This window comes from Meriones unguiculatus, chromosome 5, assembly GCF_030254825.1.
Source record: "Meriones unguiculatus strain TT.TT164.6M chromosome 5, Bangor_MerUng_6.1, whole genome shotgun sequence".
In the NCBI taxonomy this organism is placed as follows: Eukaryota; Metazoa; Chordata; class Mammalia; order Rodentia; family Muridae; genus Meriones; species Meriones unguiculatus.
Window position 1 is genome coordinate 113,285,568 of NC_083353.1, and position 26,006 is coordinate 113,311,573.

At 39.3% G+C, this 26,006-nt stretch overlaps 1 protein-coding gene across 2 annotated transcripts; it reads left to right on the plus strand.

Moving 5' to 3' along the window:
* The first annotated feature begins 1,409 nt into the window (after window positions 1-1,409).
* LOC110541908 (C-type lectin domain family 4 member A-like) lies at window positions 1,410-25,189 on the plus strand. 2 transcript variants are annotated; one of them, XM_060384176.1, is made up of 6 exons: window positions 1,410-1,716; window positions 3,318-3,347; window positions 6,008-6,112; window positions 15,689-15,843; window positions 23,593-23,705; window positions 25,042-25,189. In XM_060384176.1, exons 1-6 carry the CDS (start codon window positions 1,635-1,637, stop codon window positions 25,181-25,183), a joined length of 627 nt encoding a protein of 208 aa, XP_060240159.1. In that variant the 5' UTR covers window positions 1,410-1,634; the 3' UTR covers window positions 25,184-25,189. The 2 variants fall into 2 exon arrangements, with proteins under 2 accessions (XP_060240159.1, XP_060240158.1); XM_060384175.1 differs by having other exon boundaries at window positions 1,414-1,716; window positions 3,318-3,434.
* The last annotated feature ends 817 nt before the right edge of the window (window positions 25,190-26,006 follow it).

The following is a 26,006-nucleotide window of genomic DNA, read 5'->3' on the forward strand; positions in this document are numbered from 1 at the left end:
ACCTGGCATTGGATGTTAGCAGCCAAGCAGAAAGTGGCAAGTGTCTGTGAAGAAGGCAGAGCTGAATGGGTTTCAGAGGCTTGCAGTGTAAGGATGCTGTCCCTGGTGGGTTAACTCTGTGTGGCCACGCAATACAGTCCATACTATGAGGGTTTCCGCCTTATCAAGCTGGCCTTGGTGGATTGCTATATTCTCAGGGATTCTAACTGCTCAGGAGTTAGCACTAGGAGTCAGAGCACAAGCTGGGTGAGGGAGGCTTTCCTTAGCCAGCATTTCAGAACTCCAGCAATGTGTCTGGCCCTTCGAGGAAATGTCCACCTAAAGGGAGGATGCCATCAGTTCAGGGGTCATCGGCTTGACATGAGGATTGGAACCCCAAAGAGACAGGCACCTTAGTGGATGTTGGGCATGCCTTGGGAGGACGAAGGGCAGCATCCAAGAGATTATCACTTGAGAGCCTGAGATAGAGATACAGAACGTAGACTTTTCACTCACAGAAACAGACTTGAAATGCCGAAATTTGGGAAATAAAATGAACCATGTGGCATTACAGTGAAATGGGGACAATAGTGTGAACTCATGGTCTTGAGTATGTTTGGACACAAAAGCAAGAGAAATCCTAGAAACACAAACTGTTTGTGTTTGTGTTTTTTTAATGCATGCACACGCTCTTTGCTTGTTATGTGTAGGAGTATGGGAGTAGCTAGAGGAGATTCAAATAAAGGAACTATTTGGAAGAACTGAAGGCTGAGCCTGTGGGTATGAGCTGAAGATTTCTGTGGGAGGGTCTCAAATGATCCCTTATTAACAACTGTTTTCAATTTTCCCTCTTGTAAGCTGTGATGGATTTGGTTCTCGCAACTGTTCCCAACAGTGCAGTGAACATGCAAAGCCTGAGTTGAGGAGTGCAGGGATGCAGGGAAGGGAGGCGTACGGAGAGAGACAACCTCCTCCCACAGCTATGAACTAGGGCTGTTTCATGATGTGGCCGGCAGCAGAGTGAGTGGCGTGTCCCTGTGAAGCTAGTTATGGACTGTAGCATAAGCAGATCACTCGCTCGGAGGAGCAGCTTCAGAAGAAACAGGGGGTGAGCTGCCCTTCCCCGTGCTGGAGGCAGCTGAGTGGGAAGTGAGAGCCCATACAATGGTGAGTGCCAACGGTCCTCTAGAGTGTGGTATCAGAATTTGCCTGTTCAGCCCAAAGTCAATGTCCTGCCGTAAGTGTTTGCTCACTGTCTGGTTTTCCTGAAATCACATTTGCATGTGCATGGTTTTATGTTTGTTGCAAAGTGTCTTACGACAGAGTTCTCTAATAGCATGGTTCCTCTTTTCTTCTTCTTCCTAATTTTTTCCTTCCTCCTTTGAGTTCCTGCTTCACAGTACTTGCAACCCACGCTGAGTAGGTTTGAAGGCTACAATTTTTATTTTGAAGAGGTTAGTTACATCCTGTGCATGGCCTGAGGGATTTCAAGCTGTGGGTTCTCATTCTCATGTGGTTTGTCCCAGTGGGACTGGCCTCTTCTCTCTTACAACCATGTGATCTGAGAACTTATCACAGTGTGTGGTACTCACACACTACAAGCTTTAGAGGAAAGAGGAGGTGAGCTTTCTGAGAGAAGCGGGTCTCTTTTTGATATGGCTTCAGAAATTACTTATGCGGAAGTGAAGTTCAAGAATGCATCCAACTCCTCTGGCACCCACTCAGATTCTTCTGCAGGTAAAAAAAAAAAAAAAAAAAAAAAAAAAAAAAAACCAACCAACCAAACAAACAAACAAAAAAAACCAAACACCTTTCTGTACTTAATGGAGATGGAAGACTAAAGGAAGGGTCATTAACAAACTTTGGGTGGTGTTTGTTACTGATTCTCCAAGTGCTCGGATCTGAGATTTTACTGAAGTCTCTGCCGCTTGAGTTTGTAGATTGATTTGAAGAGCTGTAGGGTTGTATGGTGGGATGGAAAAAGCTTTCTTGGTGTGGTTTTTGCTCTTGCCATTTACAGAAACTATAGCTTGTATTTTGATGCATTTCCTTCTTAAAATGAACGTAAGTGCAAATATTTTTCTGAAAATGAAATCATACTGTTTAATAGTGAGGTTTCCCCTCTTTGCTTGACAGTATATTGTAACATCATGAAAACAGTTTCTGCGTTTGAAGCTTTTATATTGAAAGAACTTTGTTTTCTTTTATACTATAGGTCAAAGCAGAACCTCTCACTTGATTGACAGTTGCTCTGTCACTAAACTATACCTTCATCCAGGATACAGTTCCCAGCCATGAGACAGTGACTAGCAGACTGGCCTTATGCTAAAGAGTGGAATATGATTAAAATGTTTATCTCTTAATGTATATGTTTGAACAGTCTGGAAATTATTTGAAAATTTAGTGCTGTAACTGTAGTAAATAACATCAAAAATCCCCACAGTGACATGAAAATGTATTTACAGTTCTGATTAAAAGGCAAGTCATACCTCTTCCCCCCCAGTGGGGACCAGCCTTGCCAGGCCACAGAGGAAGACAATGCAGCCAGTCCTGATGAGACTTGATAAGCTAGCGTTAGATGGAAGGGGAGGAGGACCTCCGCTATCAGTGGACTTGGAGAGGGGCATGGGAGGAGATGAGGAAGGGAGGGTGGGATTAAGAGGGAATGAGGGAGGAGGCTACAGCTGAGATGCAAAGTGAATAAACTGTAACTAATATAAAAAGTAAAAATTTAAATAAAGAAAAGAAAAAATCACCCATGACAGGGGGGGGATGGAAGGCAAGTCACAGGCCAGATGGCAGTATTTATGTCTTGTAACCATGTGGGAAAACATATTATATGCACATACTTTAACATTTGCTGAAAGGGTCAGTTGTGGTCTAATTCCAGCACTCTGAGGGCAGAAACAGAAGGATCACTGAGGATTTGAGGCTGGTCTGGTCTACATAATGAATTCCAGATCATCCAGGACTAACGTAGGGAAATCCTAGGTCATTACACCTTCTACCACCAAACCAAACCAAACCAAACCAAACCAAACAAAAAAAACCCCAACTTCCTGAAAGGATATGATTGAAGTGGTTTTGTGAATGTGTATTCAAATTATTCTTTTCAGATCTCAAAATATTAACACTATTTATTACAGCAATGTTTTATATATTTTATATATTTTGTGGTTTATATATTTTGTAATGCTTTTACAATGGGCATTACATCTCTGTTATTTTAAGTGTTCATACTACCAGTAATTGTGTGTCCTGGAGGAAAAAAGAGAAGAGGTGGGAGTAAAAGAAGATGGAACTTATTACTCATGAAATGAATGTGTTTCTCCTTCCAGCTCCCAAAGGGAACCCCACCCATCATCAAAGTAAGCCTGGTTCTCCCTCGCTGCTTTTTAAATCACTGATGATATTTTTTCTGCTGTTGGCAATCTCATTCCTAGTTGCTTTTATCAGTAAGTATCCCAAATGAATCCATAGGCTATGTCTGCCTTAGATGAAGAGAGTAGGCATTTAAGGAAATATGAAGAAGAAATCTTGTTTGGAGAAAATAATTCAAGGGATTCCATTGTGACTTTCACTTTGTCTTTGGATTTACCTTGGGGAAAATGGAATCCATTCTTACTAGAGACAGTGAAGAGTATTTATGAGTGTCTGTGTGGGGTTGTGGAGTAAACTCTGTGGGATGCTGTCTTTAATGGACCGGGAGGTCAACCTATGTGTTCTCATTGACATTGGGAAGTCTAAAAGCTGTATGTGTACACAAGCTCAATGTGTAGACAAGCTGTATGTGGGCACAAGCTGTATGTGTGTAGGCTCCTCCATCCTGGGATGAGCATGTGGAGAAGGACTTAGGAAAAAAAATTATACAAGAAGTGTTCTTCAGCTAATTCCTAGTTACTTCTGTCCAGCCAAGGATTATCCAAAACCTAGATAGATACCAACTGAACAAAACAGTCAGTTTCTCTTGAACAAAGAATGAGAATTTATGAAAAATTTAAAATGCATGAGAACTGGTATGTTTAGGGTATTTTACTCATTCATTTGATCACCCACAATAAAGTAATAGCTATTTACTGTATGTCAGACAGAGTGTCAGACAGAGTCCAGGGAGAACACAGACTGTTCTCAAGAAATTTAGAGGAAGGTCAAGGAATCACTGTCAGCCAGGTGTAATGGCACTCTCCTACTATCCCAGCTACACAGGGTGTTGAGATAGGAGGACAGTGTTGGAAAAGAACAAAGGAAAAAAAATGAACTGGTGTCTGCAACATTGTCCAGGAAGTCTTGTACTGAGACAGATTTCTTAGAAGAGGAAACATCTAGAATGTGATTACCAAGAATGTCCCAGAGGTGAAACAGAAGCATGAGTGGCTGAAACAGGGTATGTGATGTCCCCCAATATGAACAACATAATTACTATTCTCCTAAATAGTAGTTTCTATCAAGTTGGTTTTCTATTTAGTACATGAGTATAAATTTAATGAGCTAAGATAACTTATTTATCCTCTGCTTCTGTGCTTTGGCAATTTATGCTGATTTCCACTGAGAGGCTCCTCTGGTCCTAGCTGAACTTAGGCATGTGTATGTGGTCAGTTACCAATACAGGCCATTCTGTGTCCAAGGAAGAGGAGGCCAGCTGGAATGACTAAGAGTACAACATGCCTTTATAAGATTCCTTAGGATTCCCTGGGCCTGTTTGCATGGCAGCTTGCAGACTTCCAAGATTAAGGGTGACCATGAGCCAGGTCTTCCCAAAAACATAGCTTAATATAGATCAGGACTGATTTTGACATTCTCTTGACTGAAAGACTTCTCTTGACACAGAAGACTTCACTTTTTGTGTTTTAAACTGTAAATGTTGCAAAACCACACTGCTGTGGTCCATTGGTACAGAGGTTAAAAACTGTGGTCATTTTTGCAAAGCGTCATAGCCATGGAGAACCATTGCAACATTTCAAATAGTGAGTTGATGGAGCCAAATTTAGGTTGTAGTTGGTGTATTTACAGTACTCTGAATGTAGAATCATTAGGACAAAGAGAGAAATGAGGGGGCTATCTTTTAACCTGAGATAAGTGTCTGGACAGCATGAGAGCAGCAGCTTTGAGTGGTAAAGAATATAGGGCCAAGGAAATAGATGCTTGATGAGTGTTGAGGTCTAGGGGTCCAAGAAGTAATAATGTGACTTTGGTATTCTGATTATGTAAAGTCAGAGACCATGACGTTATTGAAAGAGGGATGGAGAGAAGGAGAAGGAATTATAAAAGACAACAAGAAGTGATGGCAAAAAGGTGAGGCAAAGCCAGGACAAAGCAATGTCTCAGGAGCTGAGGAGGAAGAGAACTGGGCTCAACTCCAATAGCAAGATGGTTAATACGTGCCCTGGAATATTGCTGATGATCCACTTCAAAATTGGTGTTAGTGAAACAGAGGAAGCAAAACCGGTGGGGTGAGCAGGACGAAGGCATAGGGAGGAAGGTGAAGAAATTCAGTTCTAGAGGGAGTCCGTTTTAAACAGGGAGAGTGAGAGTGTGGTGTAAGTCAGTGGAAATGAAGAGTTTAAGGAAGACAAGAATGTCCTAGATGCATTTAAACAAATTTCACCCTCTAAAATAACCCAGGGCTACTCAGAATTAGCTAATGCCTTTTCCTTCCATAGCAAAGGCAGTTTACATTCTTAAATGTGAGTATCTGTCTCTGTTTCACCTCCCCCAAGAGTTAGCATTTTCATCTTACATTAAGCATTGAAGGGTGTGGCTAACTCCCTTTATAGTCATGACAATTGGGCCCATCCTGCCTTTTAAATTACTCTTTTTTTTCCTATGCATTCTGGAAGTATCTCTGGTCTCAAACTAGGGGCCTGAGGAGTCCATTGACTGTGGGGTAAAGAGAATCGTAGTAAGGCTCTGTCTACTTAGGTAAACTAGATATGGTAGATTTTTGTACCACTAAGTACATAGTCTCTATTTTCTAGAGAGCCATCATTCTATCATGGAAATTAGTGGTTCTGATTCTGTTTTCTTACAGTTTACTTTCAAAAGTACTCTCAACTTCTTGAAGAAAAAAAAGCTACAAAATACAAAATAATTCACAACAAATTGAGCTGCATGAAAAACAGTTCACTTATGGATGGTAAGAATTAATGTACCTAAAATTTGTTGCTGGTTGTAGAGTGTAATGGTTCCTCAGAAACCCTTTTCTTTTTTCTTTCTTTCTTTCTTTCTTTCTTTCTTTCTTTCTTTCTTTCTTTCTTTCTTTCTTTCTTTCTTTCTTTTGTTCCTTCTTTGTTTCTTCCTTCAATTCCTTCTTTCCTTTCTTTCTTTCCCCTCCCTGTTCTATCTCTTCCTCTCTCCTCCTTTCTCTTTCCCTCTCTCCTCTCTCTCTTTTTCTTTTCTAATATAGTCTTCTCTTATACATTGTATCCTGACTGAAGTTTCCCCTCCGTCTACTCATCCCAGCTCCACTCCCCAGAACCACTTCTCCTCCAGTTTCTTTCAAAAAAGAGGAGACCTTCCAGGGATATCAACCAAACAAGGAATAACAAGTTACAGTAAGATGGGCAGCTTGGTCTTCATGTGGGTCCCCTAGCAAGTGGAGTGGGGGCTGTCTCTGACATGGACTCTGTTGCCTGCTTTTGGATCACTTCCCTCTAGCTGGGCTGCCTTGTCTGGCCTCAGTGGAAGAGGATGCACTTAGTCCTGATACAACTCCATGTGCCTTAGGAGGTTGAAATCCCTATGAACCCTGCTTAGTTGATTCTGTGGGTTCTCCTGGTGTCCTTTATCCCTTTGGGTCCTACAATTCTTCCTCCTCCTCTTCCTTGGGGTTCTCCAAGCTCCATCTAATGTTTGACTGTGCATCTGCTCCCATCAGTTGCTGAATGAAGCTTCTTTGATGACAATTGGGCTAGGCATCGCTCTACGAGTATAGCAGACTATCATTAGGAATCATTTCATTGACTTTTTTTTTTTTCCAGTTGTGTTTGACTCTATACTAGGTCTCTGGTTTAACCAGTCTTTAATTCCTGGCCATCCAGGCAGTATTGGACATGGGCTCCCTCTTGTGGCTTGGGCCTCAAGTTGGACCAGTTATTGGCTGGCTACTCCCACAAGTTCTGTGCCATAATTACCCCAGCACATCTTGCAGTCAGAACAAATTGTAAGTCAAAGTTTTGTGGTCGGGTTGGAGTCCCTATCCCAACACTGAAAGTCTTGCCTAGTTACAGAGGATGGCCATGTCAGGCTTCATATCACCCATTACTAGAAGTCTCAAGTAGGGTCACCCTTGTAGATTACAGGGAGTTTCCACTTCACTGGGCTTCTACATAGCCCATCTCCCAAAGCCCCCAATTCCAGACTTCTCTCTTGGTACTCACTCTGCCCCACCCCACCTAATTCCTTCTGTTCCCATCTCTACCCACCCCCAGTTCACCCACAAAATCCATTCTAGTTCTTCTTCTCAGGGAGAGGCATGTTGATATTTAGCCTCTCTGGGTCTGTGGACTGCAGCATGATTATCTTTCAGTTAATAGCTAATATCCATTTATAACTGAATATATACCATGTTTGTCTTGGTGTGGATTACCTCACTCAGAATGATTTTTTTGATAGTTCATCCATTTGCCTGCAAATTTCATGATGTCATTTTAAAATAGCTGAGTAATAGTCCATTGTGTAAATGTACCAAAATTTCTTTATTCATGCTCCAGTTGAGGTACACGTAGGTTGTTTTCAGATTCTGGCTATATTGAATAAAACCACTATGAATATAGTTGAACAATTATCTTTGTGGTAGGATGAAGCATCCCATGGGCATATACCCAAGAGTGATATAGCCGAGTCTTGAGTTAGATCTATTACCAACTTTCTGAGGAACCACCGTATTGATTTCCAAAGGGGGCCATGCAAACTTGCACTCCCTCTATCCATGGAGGAGTGTTGTCCTTACTCCACATTCTTGCCAACATGAGTTGTCACTTGTGTTTTTGATTGTGGCCATTCTGACATGGACTCTCAAAGAAGTTTTGTTTTGCATTTACATGATGGCTAAGGATGTTGAACATTTGAGACTCTGTTGAGAATTCTCTGGATCTGTACCTCAATGTTTAATTGGATTGTTTGGCTTGTTGATGCCTAGTTTTCTGAGTTTTAATATATATATTAGATATTAGCACTCCATTAGAATTGGAGTTGGTGAAGATCTTTTCCCATTCTGTTGGCTGCTGTTTTGTCCTTTTGATGGTGTCCTTTGTCTTACAGAAGCTTTTTCAATTCTATGAGGTCCCATTTATTAATAGCCAGTCTTAGTGTCTGAGATGTTGGTGTTCTGTTCAGGAAGTTGCCTTCTGTGCCAATATGTTCAAGGCTATTCTCCACTTTCTCTTCTGTTAGGTTCAGTGTATATGGTTTTATGTTGAAGTCTTTGATCCACTTGGACTTGAGTTTTATGCAGGGTTATAGATATGGATCTATATGTATTCTTCTACATGTAGACATCCTGTAAGACCAGCACCACTTGTTGAATATGCTTTCTTTTTTCTATCATGGATTTCTGGCTTCTTCATAAAAACTCAGGGGTCTATAGGTTTCTGGACTTACATCTGGGTCCTTGATTTGATTCCATTGATCAGCATGTCTTTTTATGCAAATACCATTCAGTTTTTATTACTCTGTAGTAATCTTGATTCTAGGGATGGTGATACCTCCAGAAGTTCCTTTATTGTACAGGATTGTTTTAGCTATCCTGTTTTTTGTTGAGTATTGTTTTTTCCAAGGTCTGTGAAGAAATGTGTTGAAATTTTGATGGGGATTGCATTGAATCAGTAGATTACTTTTGCAAAGACAGCCATTTTTATTATGTTAATCTAATCCTACCAATCCATGAGCATGGAAAAATCTTTCCATCTTCTAATAGGTTCTTTGATTTTTTTCCCCCCCAAACTTGAAGTTTTTAACATTTGAGTCTTTCACTTGCTTGGTTAGAGTTATTTTATATTTTATATTATCTTTGGCTATTACAAAGGGTGTTATTTCCTGAATTTCTTTCTCAGGTCATTTGTCATATGTCTATAGGAATGCTCTTGATTTTTTTTTTAAATAAATCTGGCTACTTCACTGAAGGTGCTTATCAGCTGTAGGAGTTCTCTGGTAGAATTTTTGGTATCACTCAGGTATACTATCATATCATTTGCAAATATCAATGCTTTGACTTCTTCCTTTCCAATTTATATCTACTTGATATCTTTCAGTTGTCTTATTGCTTTAGTTAGGACTTCAAGCACTATATTGAATAGATATGGAGAGAGGTGACAGCCTTATCTTGTTCCTGAATTTAGTGGATTGCTTTAAGTTTCTCTCCATTTAATTTGATATTGACTCTAGGCTTGCTGTACATTGCCCTTATTACATTTACGTATATCTCTTGTATCTCTACTCTTTCTAAGAAAGACTTTTATCATGAAGAGGTGTTGGGTTTTGTCAAAGACTTTTTCAGCATCTAATGAGATGATCATGTGTGTTTTTTTTTCTTTCAGTTTGTTTATATGGTGGATTACATTGAGTGAGTTTCGTATGTCAAACCATCCCTGAATCTCTGGGATGAAGCCTGCTTGATCATGGTGGATGATCTTTTTGATGTGCTCTTGGATTTGGTTTGCAAGTATTTTTTTAAAAAAATTTATTTATTTTGAATGTTCTATCTGTATGTACACCTGCATGCCAGAAGACAGCAGTAGAAGGTATAGATGGTTGTGAGCCACCATGTGATTGCTGGGAATTGAACTCAGGACCTCTGGAAGAGCAGTCAGAGCTCTTAACCACTGAGCCATCTCTCCAGTCCTGGTTTGCATGTATTTTGTTCAGTATTTTTGCATCCATGTTTATAATGGAAATTTGTCTATTATTCTTTCTGTTGAGTTTTTGTGTGGTTTAGCTATCAGGGTGGCTGTGGCTTTACAAAATAAAATTTTCAATGTTTCTTCTGTACTATTTAGTGGAATAATTTGAGGAGTATTAGTATTAGCTCTTTTGTTGAAAGTCTAGCAGAATTCTGGGCTAAACCATTCTAGCCCACGGCTTTTTCTGTGTGCGGGAGGAAGTTCTGAGACTTTTAATGATTGCTTCTATTTGCTTAGAGATTATAGGTCTATTTAAATTGTTTATCTGACCTTGATTTTTCTTTGGTAAGTGGTATCAAGAAAATTATCCATTTGTTTTAGATTTTACAATATTGTGGCATATAGACTTTATGACCTAATGATTTTTTTGAATTTACCTAGTGAGTGTTGTTATGTTTCCCATTTCATTTCTGATTTTGTTAATTTGGATATTCTCTTTCTATCTTTTAGTTAGTTTGGATAAGGGTTTGTCTATTTTGCTGATTTTCTCCAAGAACCAAGTCTTTGTTTCATTGATTCTTTGTGTTGTTCTCTTTGTTTCTATTTTATTGATTTTAGCCCTCAGTTTGGTTATTTCCTGCCATCAACTCTTCTTGGGTGTCCTTTCTTCTTTTTGTTCTAGAGCATCTAGTGTGCTTTTAAGTAGCTAGTGTGATATCTCTTCATTTTTTTTTTTTTTTATGTAGGCACTTAATGCTATGAACTTTCCTCTTAACTGTACTTTCATTGTGTCCTGTAAGTTTGGGTATGTTGTGCCTTCATTTTTTTTATTGACTTCTAGGAAGTCTTTAATTCCCTCCTTATTTCTGCTTTGACCCAGTAGTCATTCTGTAGAGAGTTGTTCAGTTTTCATGAGTTTGTAGGCTTTCTGTTGTTTCTATTGTTTGAAATCCAGGATCCTTTGCTCTCTATGCATGGACAATATGAAAAGATGAAACCCAAGAATGATAGGAATAGAAGAAGAATCCCAGCTCAAAGGCCTATGAATGTTTCCAACAAAATCACAGAAGAAAAATTTCCTAATCTGAAGGAGGAGATGCCTATAATTGTAAAAGAAGCATACAAAACATCAAATAGTTTGGACCAGAAAAAAGCCCCCTTACTATATAACAATCAAAATAACTAACATACAGAACAAAGAGAATATTAAAATGAAGGAAAATGGGCGTGTAACATATAAAGATAAACCTATAATAGTTACACTCAATTTCTCAATGGAGGCTCTAAAAGTCAGAAGAGCCTGGACAAATGCAATGCAGTCTCCAAGAGACCACAAATGTCAGCCCAGACTATTATGCCCAGCAAGTCCATTCTCTTAGTCTGTGTCTTTTTATTGGGAGATTGAGTCTATTGATATTGAGAAATATTAATGACAAATGGTTGTTAATTCCTGTCATTTTCTTGTTGTTGCTGTTATTACTGCTGGCGTTGCTGGTGTTCGTGTGTGTGTGTGTGTGTGTGTGTGTGTATGTATGTTTTCTTCCTTTTTTGTTTTGCTGGTGTGAGATTATTGATTCTGTGTGTTTCCATGGGTATAGTAAACCTCTTTGGGTTGGATTTTTCTTTTGTAGGGCTGAATTTGTAGATAGATACTGTTTGATTTTGACTTTGTATAAAATATGTAGTTTTCTCCATTTATGGTACCTGAAAGTTTTGCTGGGTATAGTAGGAGGAGCTGGTTTTTGTGGTCTTTTAGAGTCTGCAGTGTATTTGCTCAGGTCCTTTTGATTTTTAGTGTTTCAACTGAGAAATTGGCTATAATTGTTTTAGGCCTGTCTTTATATGTTACTTGCTTTTATTCCTGTGCAGCTTGTAATATTCTCTCTTTGTTCTGTATGTTTAGTGTTCTGATTATTATGTGGCGAGAGTACTTTTTTTTTTTTTTTTTGTCTGGTTCAATCTATTTGGTGTTCTGTATGACTCTTGTCCTTGATAGGCATCTCCTTCTTTAGGTTAGGAAAATTTTCCTTTATGATTTTTTTGAAAACATTTTCTGGACCTTTGAGCTGGGATCATTCTCTTTGTTATATGCCTTTCATTCTTAGGTTTGGCTTTTTCATAGTTTTCCAGATTCTCTGAATGTTTTATGTCAGGAATTTTTTTTAGAGTTAACATTTTCTTTGACTGAAGTATCTATTTATGTTGTCTTCAATGTCTGAGGTTATCTCTTTCATCTTTTGTATTCTGTTACTGATGCTTGTATCTGTAGATCCTATTTGTTTGCCTTGATTTTGCATCTCCAGAATTTCCTCATTTTTGTTTCTTTTTTTGTTTGTTTGTTTCCATTTCCATTTTCAGGTCTTGAACATTTTTGTTTGTTTTCTTCAACTGCTTGTTTTTCCTTCAGTTTCTTTAAGAAATTAATTCCTTTCCTTCAGTTTTTTTTGTTTGTCTTTTTCCTCAATTTCTTTAAGGGATTTATTGATTTCCTCTGTAAGGACCTATATCATCTTCAGAAAGTTGGTTCTAAGGTCTTCTTTATGTGCTTTAGCTGTGTTGGAATATTCAATATTCAGGGTTTGCTGGAGTAGGGTGCCTGGGCTCTGGTGGTGAGCCCAGATGTAATTGTGTTCTTACCCTGGTGCCCAAGCCTTTGATTTAGTGATTACAGGTCTCAGTGCCAATTTCTGAGTTTGTCTTTGTTAAGTGGGTGTTTTATTCCTTGGTTTCTGTTTCCTCTCTGGTTTTTTCATCTGTGTGGTCTGTGGTTGAGCAGAGTGTTTCCACCTGAGTTTGAGAGCTGGATTTCTGAAGGCAGAAGTCCACCCAACTCTTGCCCTGGCTGGGAGCTGGGACAGAGTGATGAGGAGATGAGAGGATATGGGAGGTTGTGTCTCAGGTACTCTAAGAGACTGGAGGAGGTCCAAAGGTGACCAGTCTGTCTGGAATCCTGGCATCTGATGTGGTCCAGTAGTGAGTCTCAGCCTGAGATTATTTACTGTTCTTCTGACTAGTGTGGTCTGCACTTGAGTAGGGGATAACCTCTGCAGTTGAGGGCAGGGACAAGGCAAAGTAGATGTTTTGCAGGGAGGCATGGTGGAGAATTGTGTCTATGGGAATTGAGGGAATGAGAGTGTTCTACAGTAGGGCCATCTACCTGTTATTCTGGATGGCACTGCCTACATTTGAGTAGGGGATGTCTTACTCAATATTTCTAATAAATTTCCAGGTGGCATGAACTGAGAAGTGGGGTCCACATGTACATTTGCATTAGACCAGATAATCTGACATGTATACCTCGATCTTTCGACAAGTGTTTTTTATGAAATTTATATTTTTCTAACTTCTGCTTTTTTTTTTTCCCAAACTTCCAAACTGTGTCTGGACACTTGCTGTTTCTCATACGTATATAATTTGAAGAGAATTATGAAGCCCTGTATCACGAATATTAATTATTTAAATATTTATTAGATTTCCTGAGAATATTTTTAAATTTATAAAAGATTTCACGAGATAATATAAAGATACTGTTCTAACCCCACATAAACATACACTGTCCCTATATGAACAGCTTATATAAACAAATGTGGTTGCTGCAACTAGGAAGTGAATACTGACATAAACACTGCTTGAAATTCATGGTAACTAGGCTTTCATATGAGATACCATACTGTATTTAGCCATCACATCTTTTTAGTCTTCTCTTGGTTGGGATAAGTTTTCAGAGGATCCTTGTTTTAAGTGATTCTCATTAGCAGTTTTGAGGATGACTGATCTGGTATATTATAGGCTATTCCTCTATTAAAATTGGAGCAATTATTTTTGAGGATGATGACAGGTGTGAAAAGCTAGCTTAATGACATTGGACACAGGGTCTAAACTATAAAAATCATTATAGACTGTTGATATTGCCATCAGTTGATGGTCTACTTAAGGTAGGCAATTTTAAAGTGTACCTTTTTATCATCTAAGTCTTTTATTTAAAAAAAATTCTCTTATACAATACATCCCATCCATATCCTCCCTTCTCTTCCCTCCTGTAAGTCCTTCCCCACTTTCCCCAACCCCCAGATCCATTGCTTCTCTGTTTCCCTTCAGAAAAGAGCAGGCGTCCTCTGCTTATGGGACTCTTTTTCTCATACTAGGTTGCCTCGACTAACCTTGATATGAGGGTTTATGTCTAGTCTTATTGCATTTCGCAATGCAGAGTTCAGTTGATGAAAATGTATCTTTTAAGGCTAACCATGTGGTATTGGATAACCAATTAGGAGACTCACCCATGAAGAAGATTAATTCTTCCTCTCTTGGCAGTTGTTAATTGTCTATAGAACTTATAACAATAAAAATAGGCCATAAATTTGAGAGACAGGAGGTAACATGACAGGGATTTGAGGGAAGAGAAGGAGATAAGAATGATATAATTATGTTAATTAATATATTAATATATATATAGTATAATACAACATATAACATATTAATATTAATCTATTTTAATATATTAATATAAAAAACTGGTATATTTTCTCCATTTTTCACAATATAATGCTTGGAAGAATGCTCACTTATGGAGCCTACACTGTGACATGTATTGTTTAAATACAACATATATTATGAAATTTTTGTTCTTAGTACGATTGATTAGTCCTATTCTTCAGAGATCCAGTTTCACATTATATTCTCAGAGTCTGGGTGCTCTTTACACTCTGTTTTTCTCACTTTTCCTGGTAGCACTCCAGCAGGACAAAGAGGTCCTGACATCAGTGCCGATGGAGGTAGACATGGGTTGCTTGGCACCTGAGAGGTGAGGGGCTCCTTGTTGTATTTGGAGAAGTTGGGAGTTCTAGCTTCCATGTGATCTCTTTAAAAATGACTTCATTTCCTAAAGGGGATCCTTGTTGTATTTGGAGAAGTTGGGAGTTCTAGCTTCCATGTGGTCTCTTTAAAAATGACTTCATTTCCTAACTAGTTGAGATAGTGGAGACAGATGTGTCCAAAGGGCTGAGGGAAGGTTTATGAAGAGGATGACTTTCAAGAGGGGGGATAGAAAAGAATCTTGACTGAGGTCAAGGGAATGTTCTAGCAGGAGGCACACAGACTCCTGAGTTTGAGGCTGGAGTATCTGAAAACAAGCAAGCAGCAAATGATACCAGAGAGATGAGCTTGAGTCATCAAAAAGAGTCTAAGAATTTGTTCCCAGAAGATAATCATTCCTAACGGGAGTATGTGCACCTTGTGAAAAATATAGAGGGTAGGACAAAAACAGGGCATAATATATCAAATATAATTACATTATTCAAGGCAGAGGGATAATAGAGGAGCCATGAGCAGCCAAGGTGTTCGTCAAGGCAGGATTCAGGAGTACCAGCTACCATAGCTGCAGCATCAAGAAGATTTTTACAACCAAATTTTCTGTATGTTTTCCAACTGTGAACTGAAGACCAAGTTTCATGTCGACCTGTCTAGTTTTATGACAAGTTTACATAAGATAAAGTCATCTGAGAGGAGGGAACCTCAGGGAGAACATGTCCCCATAAGCCTTGGCTACAGGTAAGTCTGTAGAGCATTTTCTTAGTTAGTGGTTGATAGGAGAGAGCCCAGCCCATTGTGAGTGGTGCCTCTCTGGAATGATAGTCCTGGGTTCTATCGGAAAGCAGACTAAACAAGTCATTGGAAGCAAACCAGTAAGCAGCACCCCTAAATGGCCTCTGCATCAGCTCTTACCTCCAGGTTCCTGCCATGTTTGAGTTCCTGTTTAAGCTTTCTTTATTGATGAACTATACTGTAAACATGTAAGCCAAATAAACCTTTTTTTTTTCTAAAAAAAAAAATGACTTCATTACTTTGCACTTACATTTCCTCTTCTTGTCCCAAAGGCAAAGCCTGGAGCTGTTGCCCAAAGGATTGGAAACCATTTGGTTCCAACTGCTACTTCATTTCAACCAGCCCTGCTGCATCTTGGAATGAGAGTGAAAAGAAGTGCTCCAGCAAGGGTGCTCATCTGCTGGTGATCCACAGCAAGGAAGAACAGGTGCATCCTGGGAGAGAGTGGGGCCTGGGCCAGGCCTGCTGTCTGCGTCCTTTTACTAAGAGGGAGTTGTGTTGACATGTGTGTTGGTGCTGTGGCAGAAGGTGTTCTATCAGATAGGCAGAAACGTTGATTCAGCCTTTGTGTTCTAAACCATGTTCCCATTTCAGTGAAACTAAAAAAAACCCCAAGGAACCATGGCATCAGAAATGCAACACAAGAGGGTGGAGGGAAAGACAAGATGTTTCTGCTTGAAAGACCAGTTTATGATCAATGTTTAGTTTATGGTTTTGAAGCATGAGCACACTAATGCTTCCTATAGTAACAAGTGCCTAGCAGAGGAACATGTAGGGAAACAGGATCAAATCTAGAGAGTCACAACCAACCATCAGAAATGGAATATATGAAGTTATGAATAGAGAATGGCTGAAAAATGTGGAAAATTCTCTCATGCACAATCTCTTTTTATTTGTTTTTGTTTTTTAACTTAAATTTTTATTTTTAATATTAATAACAGTTTATTCACTTTGTATCCCAGCTGTAGCCCCTCCCTCATTCCCTCCTAATCCCACTCTCCCTCCCTCATCTTCTCCCATGTCCCTCTCCAAGTCCACTGATAGGGGAGGTCCTCCTCCCCTTCCACCTGACCCTAGCTTATCAGGTCTCATCAGGACTGGCTGCATTGCCCTCTTCTGTGGCCTGGCAAGGCTGCTCCCCACTTAGGGGTGGTAGTGAGCCTGCCACTGAGTTCATGTCAGACACAGTCCATGTTCTCCTTGCTGGGGAACCCACTTGGATACCGAGCTGCCAGGAGCCTACCACAGAGGGCCTCTGAAAGACTCTACCTAGCAGTGTATCAAAGCAGATGCTGAGACTCATAACTTTGGGCAGAGTGCAGGGAATCATATGAAAGAAGGGGGAGATAGTAAGACCTGGAGAGGACAGGAGTTCCACAAAGAGAGCAACAGAACCATAATCTTTGGGCACAGGTGTCTTTTCTGAGACTGATACTCCAACCGAGGACCATTCATAGATATAACCTAGAACCCCTGCTCAGATATAAGAATGGCGTTGATGTGATGTTCTTTCAGTGGGGTCCTGGAGCTCTGCTGGTGTCCTGGAGCTTGGTTTCCAGAAGGAAAATGGGGGTTCTGTTTCTCTCAGGGGCAGCTAGAGTGCTTTAGGTTGAGGCCTGTGTGGGAGTTTGCTGGTGGCAATGGAAGCTTGGGCATTCCAAAGCCACAGGCTTTGGATACCAGAGGATTTTGGTTAAGCTTCTGCACTAAGTACAGCAGATGGGTGTGTGTGTGGGGGGGCAAAGCCCATGCCTGTTTGGCTTTCAGCCAAGACACAGGCTTAGCAAGGTTCAGGCCCAGTGTGCCAGAAGGCAGGCCAGGTGCGATGCCACCATAAAAGATGAATTTCAGATGGTCTTGAGAAAGTGAATATCTGCCTATCTTTATTCATGTGAAATCAGGGCATGAAGGCGAACGTGTTTGATTCGCTGGGGTCAGAGGGTCAGGGATACTTAGTTGTCCTATCACAAGAAGGAAAATACAGTACTTAATTGTCCTATGTGGAACTGGGTGATATCTAAGTGTAATTGAAGGCCACTGCTGGACTAAGATCCTTAGCAGGGTGGGGCATTTCTAGGAATAGATAGCTAGCTGAACCACTTCCTTATAGAAAAGGGTCTGGCCTGTAATCTTCCCTGAGGGCTATTTGATGCTCCATAGAAGACCTGAAATCACCCTGATTAGGGGAGACTGTTACCACCCCGCTAAGAAAAGTGAGTCCATTATCATGGACTGAGCACAAATAAATGGTATCTGGAGGTGATTGACTTTAACCTTAAACAGCAGAGCCCCACAATAATGAGGAAAAGATGGGGGTGAGTCTGAGATGAGAATTCATTATTATGATTAGAAATTGTTTCCAGTGTCATGAAAATATGAATGATGATTTTGTGTCCTGATCAGCCAGAGAAAATGTGCACTCCTGGGAGTGGTGGTAGCTCCTCTATTCCTTGATCCTTTCTTTGTCTTTTCATCTCTGTATGGCTAGAAAAAAAATCAGCCAAAAAATCACAGTGTACCTCTTAAATGTAAAATTACTGTATACTAATCTAAATTTTGAAAAATCGTTGAGAGCCTAGAGAGATGAACTTGGATTTGATTATTATGTATTTCTGCATGTGCATCACATTGGACCCCATATTTTGTATCATTAAAATAATTTTTCTTTGTTTTTGTTTTTTAAAATTTATTGATTTTTTAAAGTCACTTTACATTCTGGATGTAGCCTCATTCCTCCTCCCCTCCCAGTCTCACTCTTCCTCCCTCCAGTATTCTCCCCTCCCCTATTCCTCAGAAAAAGATCTCCCTTTTCCATCCACCTCGGCTCATCAAGTTGCATCAGTATTTAGCTTGTTCTCTTCCTTGGTGGACTAACAAGGCATTTCCTCAAGGAAGAAGTGATCAAAAAGCTGACAAATGAGTCCATTTCTGATGCAGTCCTCACTTCCCTTACTAGAGGACCCACATGAGGCCTGAGCTGCTCATCTGTACTTTTTTGTAGGGGTTCTAGGTCCAGTTCATGCATGGTCCTTGGTTGATGCTTCAGTCTCAGCAAACCCCTCTAGGCCCTGATTAGTTGTCTCTGTTGATCTTCTGGTGGACCTCCTGTCACTTTCAGGTCCTTTTATCTTTCGTCCTATTTTTCCACAAGACTCCCTATGCATTATCCAATGTTTGGCTACGAGTCTCAGCATCTGTTTTGAGGCACTGCTGGGTAGAATCTGTCAGAGGACAACTGACAGGCTCTTGCTTGCAAGCTTAGGACAGTATTGTTCATAATGTCAGAGGTTGGCACTCTCCCATAGGGTGAGTGTTTGGTTGGGCCAGGCATTGGTTGGGCATTCTCTCAGTCTCTGATCTATCTGCTCTGTCTTTATCTCTGTACATCTTGTAGGCAGGGTAAATTTTGGGTGGATGTTTTTGAGGGGTGGGTTGGTATTCCCCTCCATCTACTAGGAGACTAGTCTAGTTAGAGGATGTCCTCTTCAGTCTTTATGGCCTCTGCTACTAGGAGTCTCTGCTTGCACACCCCTCATATCCTCCCAGGATCCTACCCTGACTTAGGTCTTTAGCTTGTCACAGAGTTACCCCAACCCTCAGGTTCTCTTTTCTCTACAGGCCCTCTGTCCTCTCGCCCTCACTTCCCCCATGTCTGATCTCCCTTTTAACTATGAATCCCCTCCTCTTCTACCTTGTTCCCTTTCTTCAACCACAAACTCTGTCTATTCTGTCTCCCATCCCAAGTGAGATTTATCCATCCTTTGTTGTAGGTGGCGATTAATATTCACTATTAATATATGTTTTAGTAAAGCTTGCTGTTAATCCGAAACAGATGTATACCCAAATCACCACACAGATACTGGGCTTATTTAGTTAACCTAGAACACAAAGCTGGGCAATATTTACTCCATCCTAAACCTTTAAGCCCTCATAGTTTCTTTACATTTAGATTTCCCACATTATACTTGCTTTTAGTGATATCTTAGGTCCAGTTCCTCTCTCCATAGTGCCAAGATCTCTCCTCCAGCTCTGCTCTCCAAGCTCTCCTCTTGCCCCTTCTTCTCCCACTCATTTCCTGCCCTCTAGCTCCTCCCCTCTTTCCTGTCCTCTGGCTCCTCTCAGCTCAACATTGTGTCTAGGTTGCTTTATTTTGGTCTGTTTACACAAGAGTTGAGACAGGATGCTTAGAATGAGTATCACAATGCAATACCCAGATTGAAACCAGAGATTGGGGGTGGGGGGAGAAAGCAGCATTTGAATGAACAAGGATAAGGTGTATACATTTCAAAAGAACATTATACCAACAATCCTTCCTTGGATCCTCCTTGTTATTTATCTTCTTTGCGTCTGTGCCTCATAGTATGCTTATCCTGTATTATATGACTGAAATCCTGTTATAAGTGAGTACACACAATGGCTGTCTTTCTGGGTCTGGGTTACCTCAGTCAGGATGATCTTTTCTAGTTCTATGCATTTTCCTGCAAATTTCTTTGTTTTCAATAGCTGAGTAGCATTCGATTGTGTAAATATGCGACAGCTCCTTTATTCATTCTTTGGATTAGGTACATCTAGATTGTTTCCAGATTCTGACTATTACAAATAAAGCTGCTATGAACATGGTTGAGTAAATGTGCTTGTATGGTTGACCATCTTTTGGGTATATACCCAGGACAGGTATAGCTGGGTTTTGAGGTAAAGCTATTCTCAATTTTCTGAGAAAGTGCTAGATTGATTTCCAAAGTGGCTGTACAAGTTTACAGTCCCAGCAGCAATGGAGAAGCATTCCTTTTTCTGCACACCCTTGCCAGCATGTGCTGTTTCTCGAGATTTTGTTCTTAGCCATTCTGACCACTGTGAGATGGAATCTTAGATTTGTTTTGATTTATGTTTCCCTAAAGACTAAAGAAGTTAAGAATTTTAAAAGTGCTTCTCAGCCATTTGAAATTCCTCTGTTGATAATTTTCTGTTTAGTTCTGTGCCCCATTTTTAAACTGGGTTATTTTGTTTATTGGTGTTTGATTTCTTGGGTTAGTTAGATATTTTGGATATTAGCCCTTTGTCAGATGCAGGATTGGTGAAGATCTTTTCCCAGTGTGTAGCCTGTTATTTCATTCTATTGACAATGTCCTTTGCCTTACAGAAGCTTTCAATTTTAAGAGTTCCTATTTATTAATTGTTGTTCTTAGAGCCTGAGCTATTGGTGTTCTCTTCAGAAAGTTGTCTCTTGGGCCAATGAGTTTCAGGCTCTTCCCCACTTTCTTTTCTGAGAGATTTAGTATATCTGGTGTTATATTGAGGTCTTTCATCCACTTTGATTTGAGTTTTGTTCAGGGAGATAAACAAGGATTTATTTTCATTTTTTTTACATGCAGATATTCAGTTAGACCAGCACCATTTGCTGAAGATGCTTTCCCCCACCCGATTGTATGGTTTTGTCTCCTTTGTCAAAAAATCAAATGTCCGTAGGTGTGTGGGTTTATTTCTGGGTCTTGTTTCAATTCCATTGATCAACCTGTCTATTTCTATGCCAGTACCATGCATAGTATAGCTTGAAGTCAGGGATGGTGATACCTCCAGAAGTTCTTTTATTGTAGAGGATTGCTTTAGCTATTAGAATGGCTTTTTCTTTTTCCATAAGAAGCTAAGAATTGTTCTTTCAAGGTCTGTCAAGAACTGTGTTGGTATTTTGATGGGGATTGCATTGAATCTGTAGACTGCTTTTGGTAAGATGGCCATTTTTACTGTGTTAATCCTACCAATCCATGAGCATGGGACATTTTTCCATCTTCTGATATCTTCTTCAATTTCTTTCTTCAAAGAATTGAAGTTCTTGTCATACAGGTCTTTCACTTGCCTGGCTAGAGTTACACCATGATACTTTATAGTGTTTGTGGCTATTGTGAATGGCATAGTTTCTCTAATTTCTTTCTCAGCCCATTTGTCATTTGTGTATGAGAGGGCTACCGATTTTTTTTCCATTAATCTGTATCCAGTTACTTTCCTGAAGCTGTTTATCAGCTGTTGACGTTCTCTGGTGGAATTTTTATTGCTTACATACACTATCATAGACATCCTTTTCTTCTTCCTTCCCAGTTTGTATCCCCTTGATCTTTTTAAGTTGTGTTATTGCTTTATATAGAATGTCATATACTATATTTAAGAGGTATTGAGAGAATGGGCATCATTGTCTTGTCCCTGATTTTAGTGGAATTATTTAGACTTTCTCTCCATTTAATTTGATGTTGGTTGTCTGCTTGCTCTTTATAGCCTTTATTATATTTAGGAATGGGCCTTGTATCCATGATTTCTCCAAGACTTTCTTCATGAAGAGGTGTTGGATTCTGTCAAAGGCTTTTTCTGCATGTAATGAGATAATCATGTGATTTTTATTCTTTGAGTTTGTTTCTATGGTGGATTACACTGATGGATTTCTGTATGTTGAACCATCTCTGCATTCTTGGGATGAAACCTACTTGATCATGGTGGATGATGGTTTTGATGCATTCTTGGATTTGGTTTGTGAGTTATTTTATTGAGACTTTTTGTATTGATGTTCATGAGTAAATTGGTCTGAAATTATCTTTCTTTTTTGAGCCTTTGTATAGTTTTGGTATCCGAGTAACTGTGGCTTTGTAGAATGAGTTTGGCAATGTTCTTTCAGTTTATATTTTGTGGAATAGTTGATGGAGTATTCATCTGAGTTCTTCTTTGAATGTCTGGTAGAATTCTGTGCTAAAACCTTCTTGTCCTGGGCTCATTTTTGTTGGGAGACTTTTGATGTTTGCTTCTATTTCCTTAGGGGGTTATAAGACTGTTTAAACTGTTTACCTTATCTTGATTTTACTTTGGTAGGTGCAATTTGTCAAGAAAATCCATTTCCTTTAGATTTTTCAATTTTGTGGAATATTGGCTTTTGAAAGAAGACCTAATGACATTTTTGATTTTCTAATTTTCTGTTGTTATGTCCACTTTTTGTTTCTGAGTCTGTTAATTTGTATATTCTCTTTCCGCCTTTTACTTAGTTTGGCTAAGGGTTTGTCTATCTTGTTGATTTTCTCAAAGTACCAGCTCTTGGTTTCATTGATTCCTGTGTTGTTCTCTTTGTTCCCAGTTTATTGATTTGAGACCTGAATTTGATTATTTTCTGTCATCCACTCCTCTTTGGTATGTTTGCTTTCTTCTGTTCTGGAGCTTTCAGGTTTGCTGTTAGGTTACAAGTATGGGATCACTCCAATTTCTTTATGAAGGCACTTAGAGCTATGAAATTTTCTTTTAGCACTGCTTTCATTGTATCCAGTATGTTTGGGAATGTTGTCATTTTTATTGGATAATAGAATGTCTTAAATCTCTCTCTCTTTTTTAAATTTCTTTCTTGACCCAGTGGTCACTGTGTAGGAAGTTGTTCAGTTTCCATGAGTTTGTAGGCTTTCTATTGTTGTTAGTTCCAGTTTTAATTCATGGTGATCTGATAAGATACAAGGGTTTATTTCAATCTTCTTATACCTGTTGAGGTTTTCTTTGTGACCGAGTATATGATCAATTTTGGAGAAGGTTCAGTAAGGTTTTCAGAAGGCAGTATATTCTCTTGTGTTTGGTTGAAATGTTTTGTTAGGTCCATTTGATTCATGACTTCTCTTAGTCTTATTATTTCCCGATTTAGTTTCTGTCTTGATGATCTGTCAGTTGGAGTGAGTGGGGTGTTGAAACCTCCCACTATTAATGTGTGGAGTTCAACATGTGATTTAAGGTTTAGTAATATTTCTTTTACGAATGGGGGCACCACTGCATTTAGGACACAGATGTTCAGAATGAAGACATCGTCTTGGTGCATTTTTCCTTTGATGAGTATTAAGTGTCCTTTCTCATTTCTTTTCATTAATTTTGGTTGAAAGTCTAGGTTATTAGATACTAGAATGGCTACTACATCTTGCTTTTTGGTTCCTTTTGCTTGGAAAACCTCTTTCCAGCCCTTTATTTTGAGGTAATGTCTATCTTCATTGCTGAGGTGTGTTTTTTTTTTTGTGTGTGTGTGTAGCAGAATGATGGGTCCTGTTTTCGCATCTATTTTGTTAGCATGTGTCTCATTAAAATAATTTTATAAGATTTTATAAAAATTCTATAACAAAAAAGGAAGTGCTCAATCTATGCTGAAAGTGGTATCTTTCTTTCCTCTTAGGATTTCATCACCAAGAACCTGGAACAAAAAGCTGCTTATTATATAGGGCTGTGGGGTCCAGGTCATCGACAATGGCAATGGGTTGATAAGTCACCATACAATGAGAGTGCCGCGTGAGTATAAAGTCACATGGAGGAGTCTTGGGTCTTGTAGCATGAGGAGAATTTCGGGTATTCCAGCTGTTGGTTATGAAATGGAGACACCCCACTCTTGGAGTCACTGCTGGGGATGGAGTTACTTTTACTCCTTTGTTTACTCATTTCCGCAGTCCTGTGTGACACACATTATTGAGATGAAGGAACTGAGTTTGAAGACTGTAGAATGCTAAGTAGTCAGGGCGCCCAGCCAATGTTTTTACACATAGATGTACTTTTTATGTTTTAAGTCTCTTATCTGCATCCTTAAAAATAAGTTTTAACTTATTTTTATTTGTGTGTATGTATGCATATCACTGTGAGCATCCACCATGTGTATGTGTATGTCCATGGAACCCATAAGGCAGTGTTTGATTACCAGGTCACATAGGAAGACAATGCAGCCACTCCTGATGAGACCTAATAGGCTAGGGTCAGATGGAAGGGGAGGAGGTCCTCCCATATCAATGGATTGCAGGAGGGGCATGGGAAGAGAAGAGGGAAGGAGGGTGGTATTGGGAGGATATGGGGAGGGGGCTACAGCTGGGATACAAAGTGAATAAATTTTAATAAATAAAAAATAAATTAAAAAGAGGGTGTTTGATACCCGGGAGCTAGGGTTACAGGTGGCAGGACCTTGCTAATAAGGATGCTGGGAACAGAATCTTGCACTTTTCTGGAAAAACAGCACACAAGTTTATGTTAAGATCATAACTGATTATTTTTCATAAATCAAAATCCCTCAAACTGATATTATTATGTCTCATATTTATGTAATTATTTATAAACTTTAGTATTTCAGTATGTTATATTCTATCCTAATATTTCTTGTGAGACAGATGCAGTAAGGTTATTTTTTATCAATTTTCAGAGGAGAAAACCAGAAATCCTGGATTTTAAATTATTTGTTCTTGATGATAGCAAGAAGTAGATTATCCAGAGATTACAGCTAGTTCTCCAGTGTCTAATATAGTTCTTTTGTAAAATGAAAGAAAATTATATTAATATATGGGAATAAGGAGAGATCTTTTGAGAATATAAGTAATCACTATGGGTCGACTGTCTCCTAGTACCAAGACTTAAGAAATAGCAGCTTCTGGGAGAATGATTTAACATCACACTGATATTACATTGAGTGCTCTGGGCCCTGTTATTGAGGGAAATGTCAGACGTGGGTGATGGAGAAAGCTTGATTTGTACATACTTCAATCTGATTTCCTCAAATTCCAACCTCATTATCAGACTTGCACACTCTTGCTTTCTCTTTTCAAGCATTATTGTAGGAAACAGCCTGATGCTCTTTCCTCCCTTTCAGATTCTGGCACAAAGGTGAGCCCAACAATGTGTGGGAGAAATGTGTTGTATTACATCATCGACCTGCTGGTTGGGGCTGGAATGATGTCTTATGCAATTATATACAAAGCTCAGTTTGCCAGATGAATAAAATATACTTATGAATCACACATTCTCCATGGAGTTTGGATTGAATTGTTATCCAGCATGACACATACACCTGGAAAGTTCTTCATGTGGAAGAGATGTCCCCAGAATTTAAGTAGGCAGTAAATGGTTATATATATGAAAACACTGGTATACATGTACTTGTATAGTCATCCACCTACTCCTTTAGAAAATGCTCTTTTGTTTAGAATTTACCATGTACCAGGGAACTTTCCATGTGCACAGTGTCCCTTTTGTGCACACATGGCTCTTTGCTGCCAACTCCCCAAGTTTCATTGATTCACACAATTGTATGCTATGTTCTCCCCATCTATCTGTTTTTGCTTTTTTTAAATCTTCCTTTGGTTTTATTGACATGAAATTGAGAAATAAAATTATTTAATTTATTACTTAAATATATTTAAGTTATAGTGTCTGGATTTATGGATGTATTTACTGTGAAACAATTATCCTAAACAGGTTAATAGTACCTTTCATTATTTAACATAGTTGCCAGTGTGTGTGTGTGATAGTAATACTTATGATCTTTTAAAAAACAGATTTATTTATTATTTATACAGTATTCTGCCTGTATGTGTGCCTGCAGGACAGAAGAGGGCACCATATGTCATTATAGATGGTTATGAGCCACCACGTGGTTGCTGGGAATTGAACTCAGGACCTCTGGAAGAGCAGCCAGTGTTCCTCTGAGCCATCTCTCCAGCCCCACTTATGATCTTTTTAAGAAATTCAGGTAGACAGGATAGTGCTAACTATAGTCATTCTATAGTACCTTGGATCCTCAGTGTTTTCTTATACTGTTTCTGGTAGATTGCTCAC

Bases quoted from the DNA above. Each gene is read 5' to 3' on its own strand.
- LOC110541908 (XM_060384175.1), top strand. From the start codon at position 1,635: ATGGCTTCAGAAATTACTTATGCGGAAGTGAAGTTCAAGAATGCATCC. The intron at 15,844-23,592 runs GTGCATCCTGGG...CTTTCCTCTTAG, and splicing joins TCCACAGCAAGGAAGAACAG to GATTTCATCACCAAGAACCT. The intron at 23,706-25,041 runs GTGAGTATAAAG...CCTCCCTTTCAG, and splicing joins CCATACAATGAGAGTGCCGC to ATTCTGGCACAAAGGTGAGC.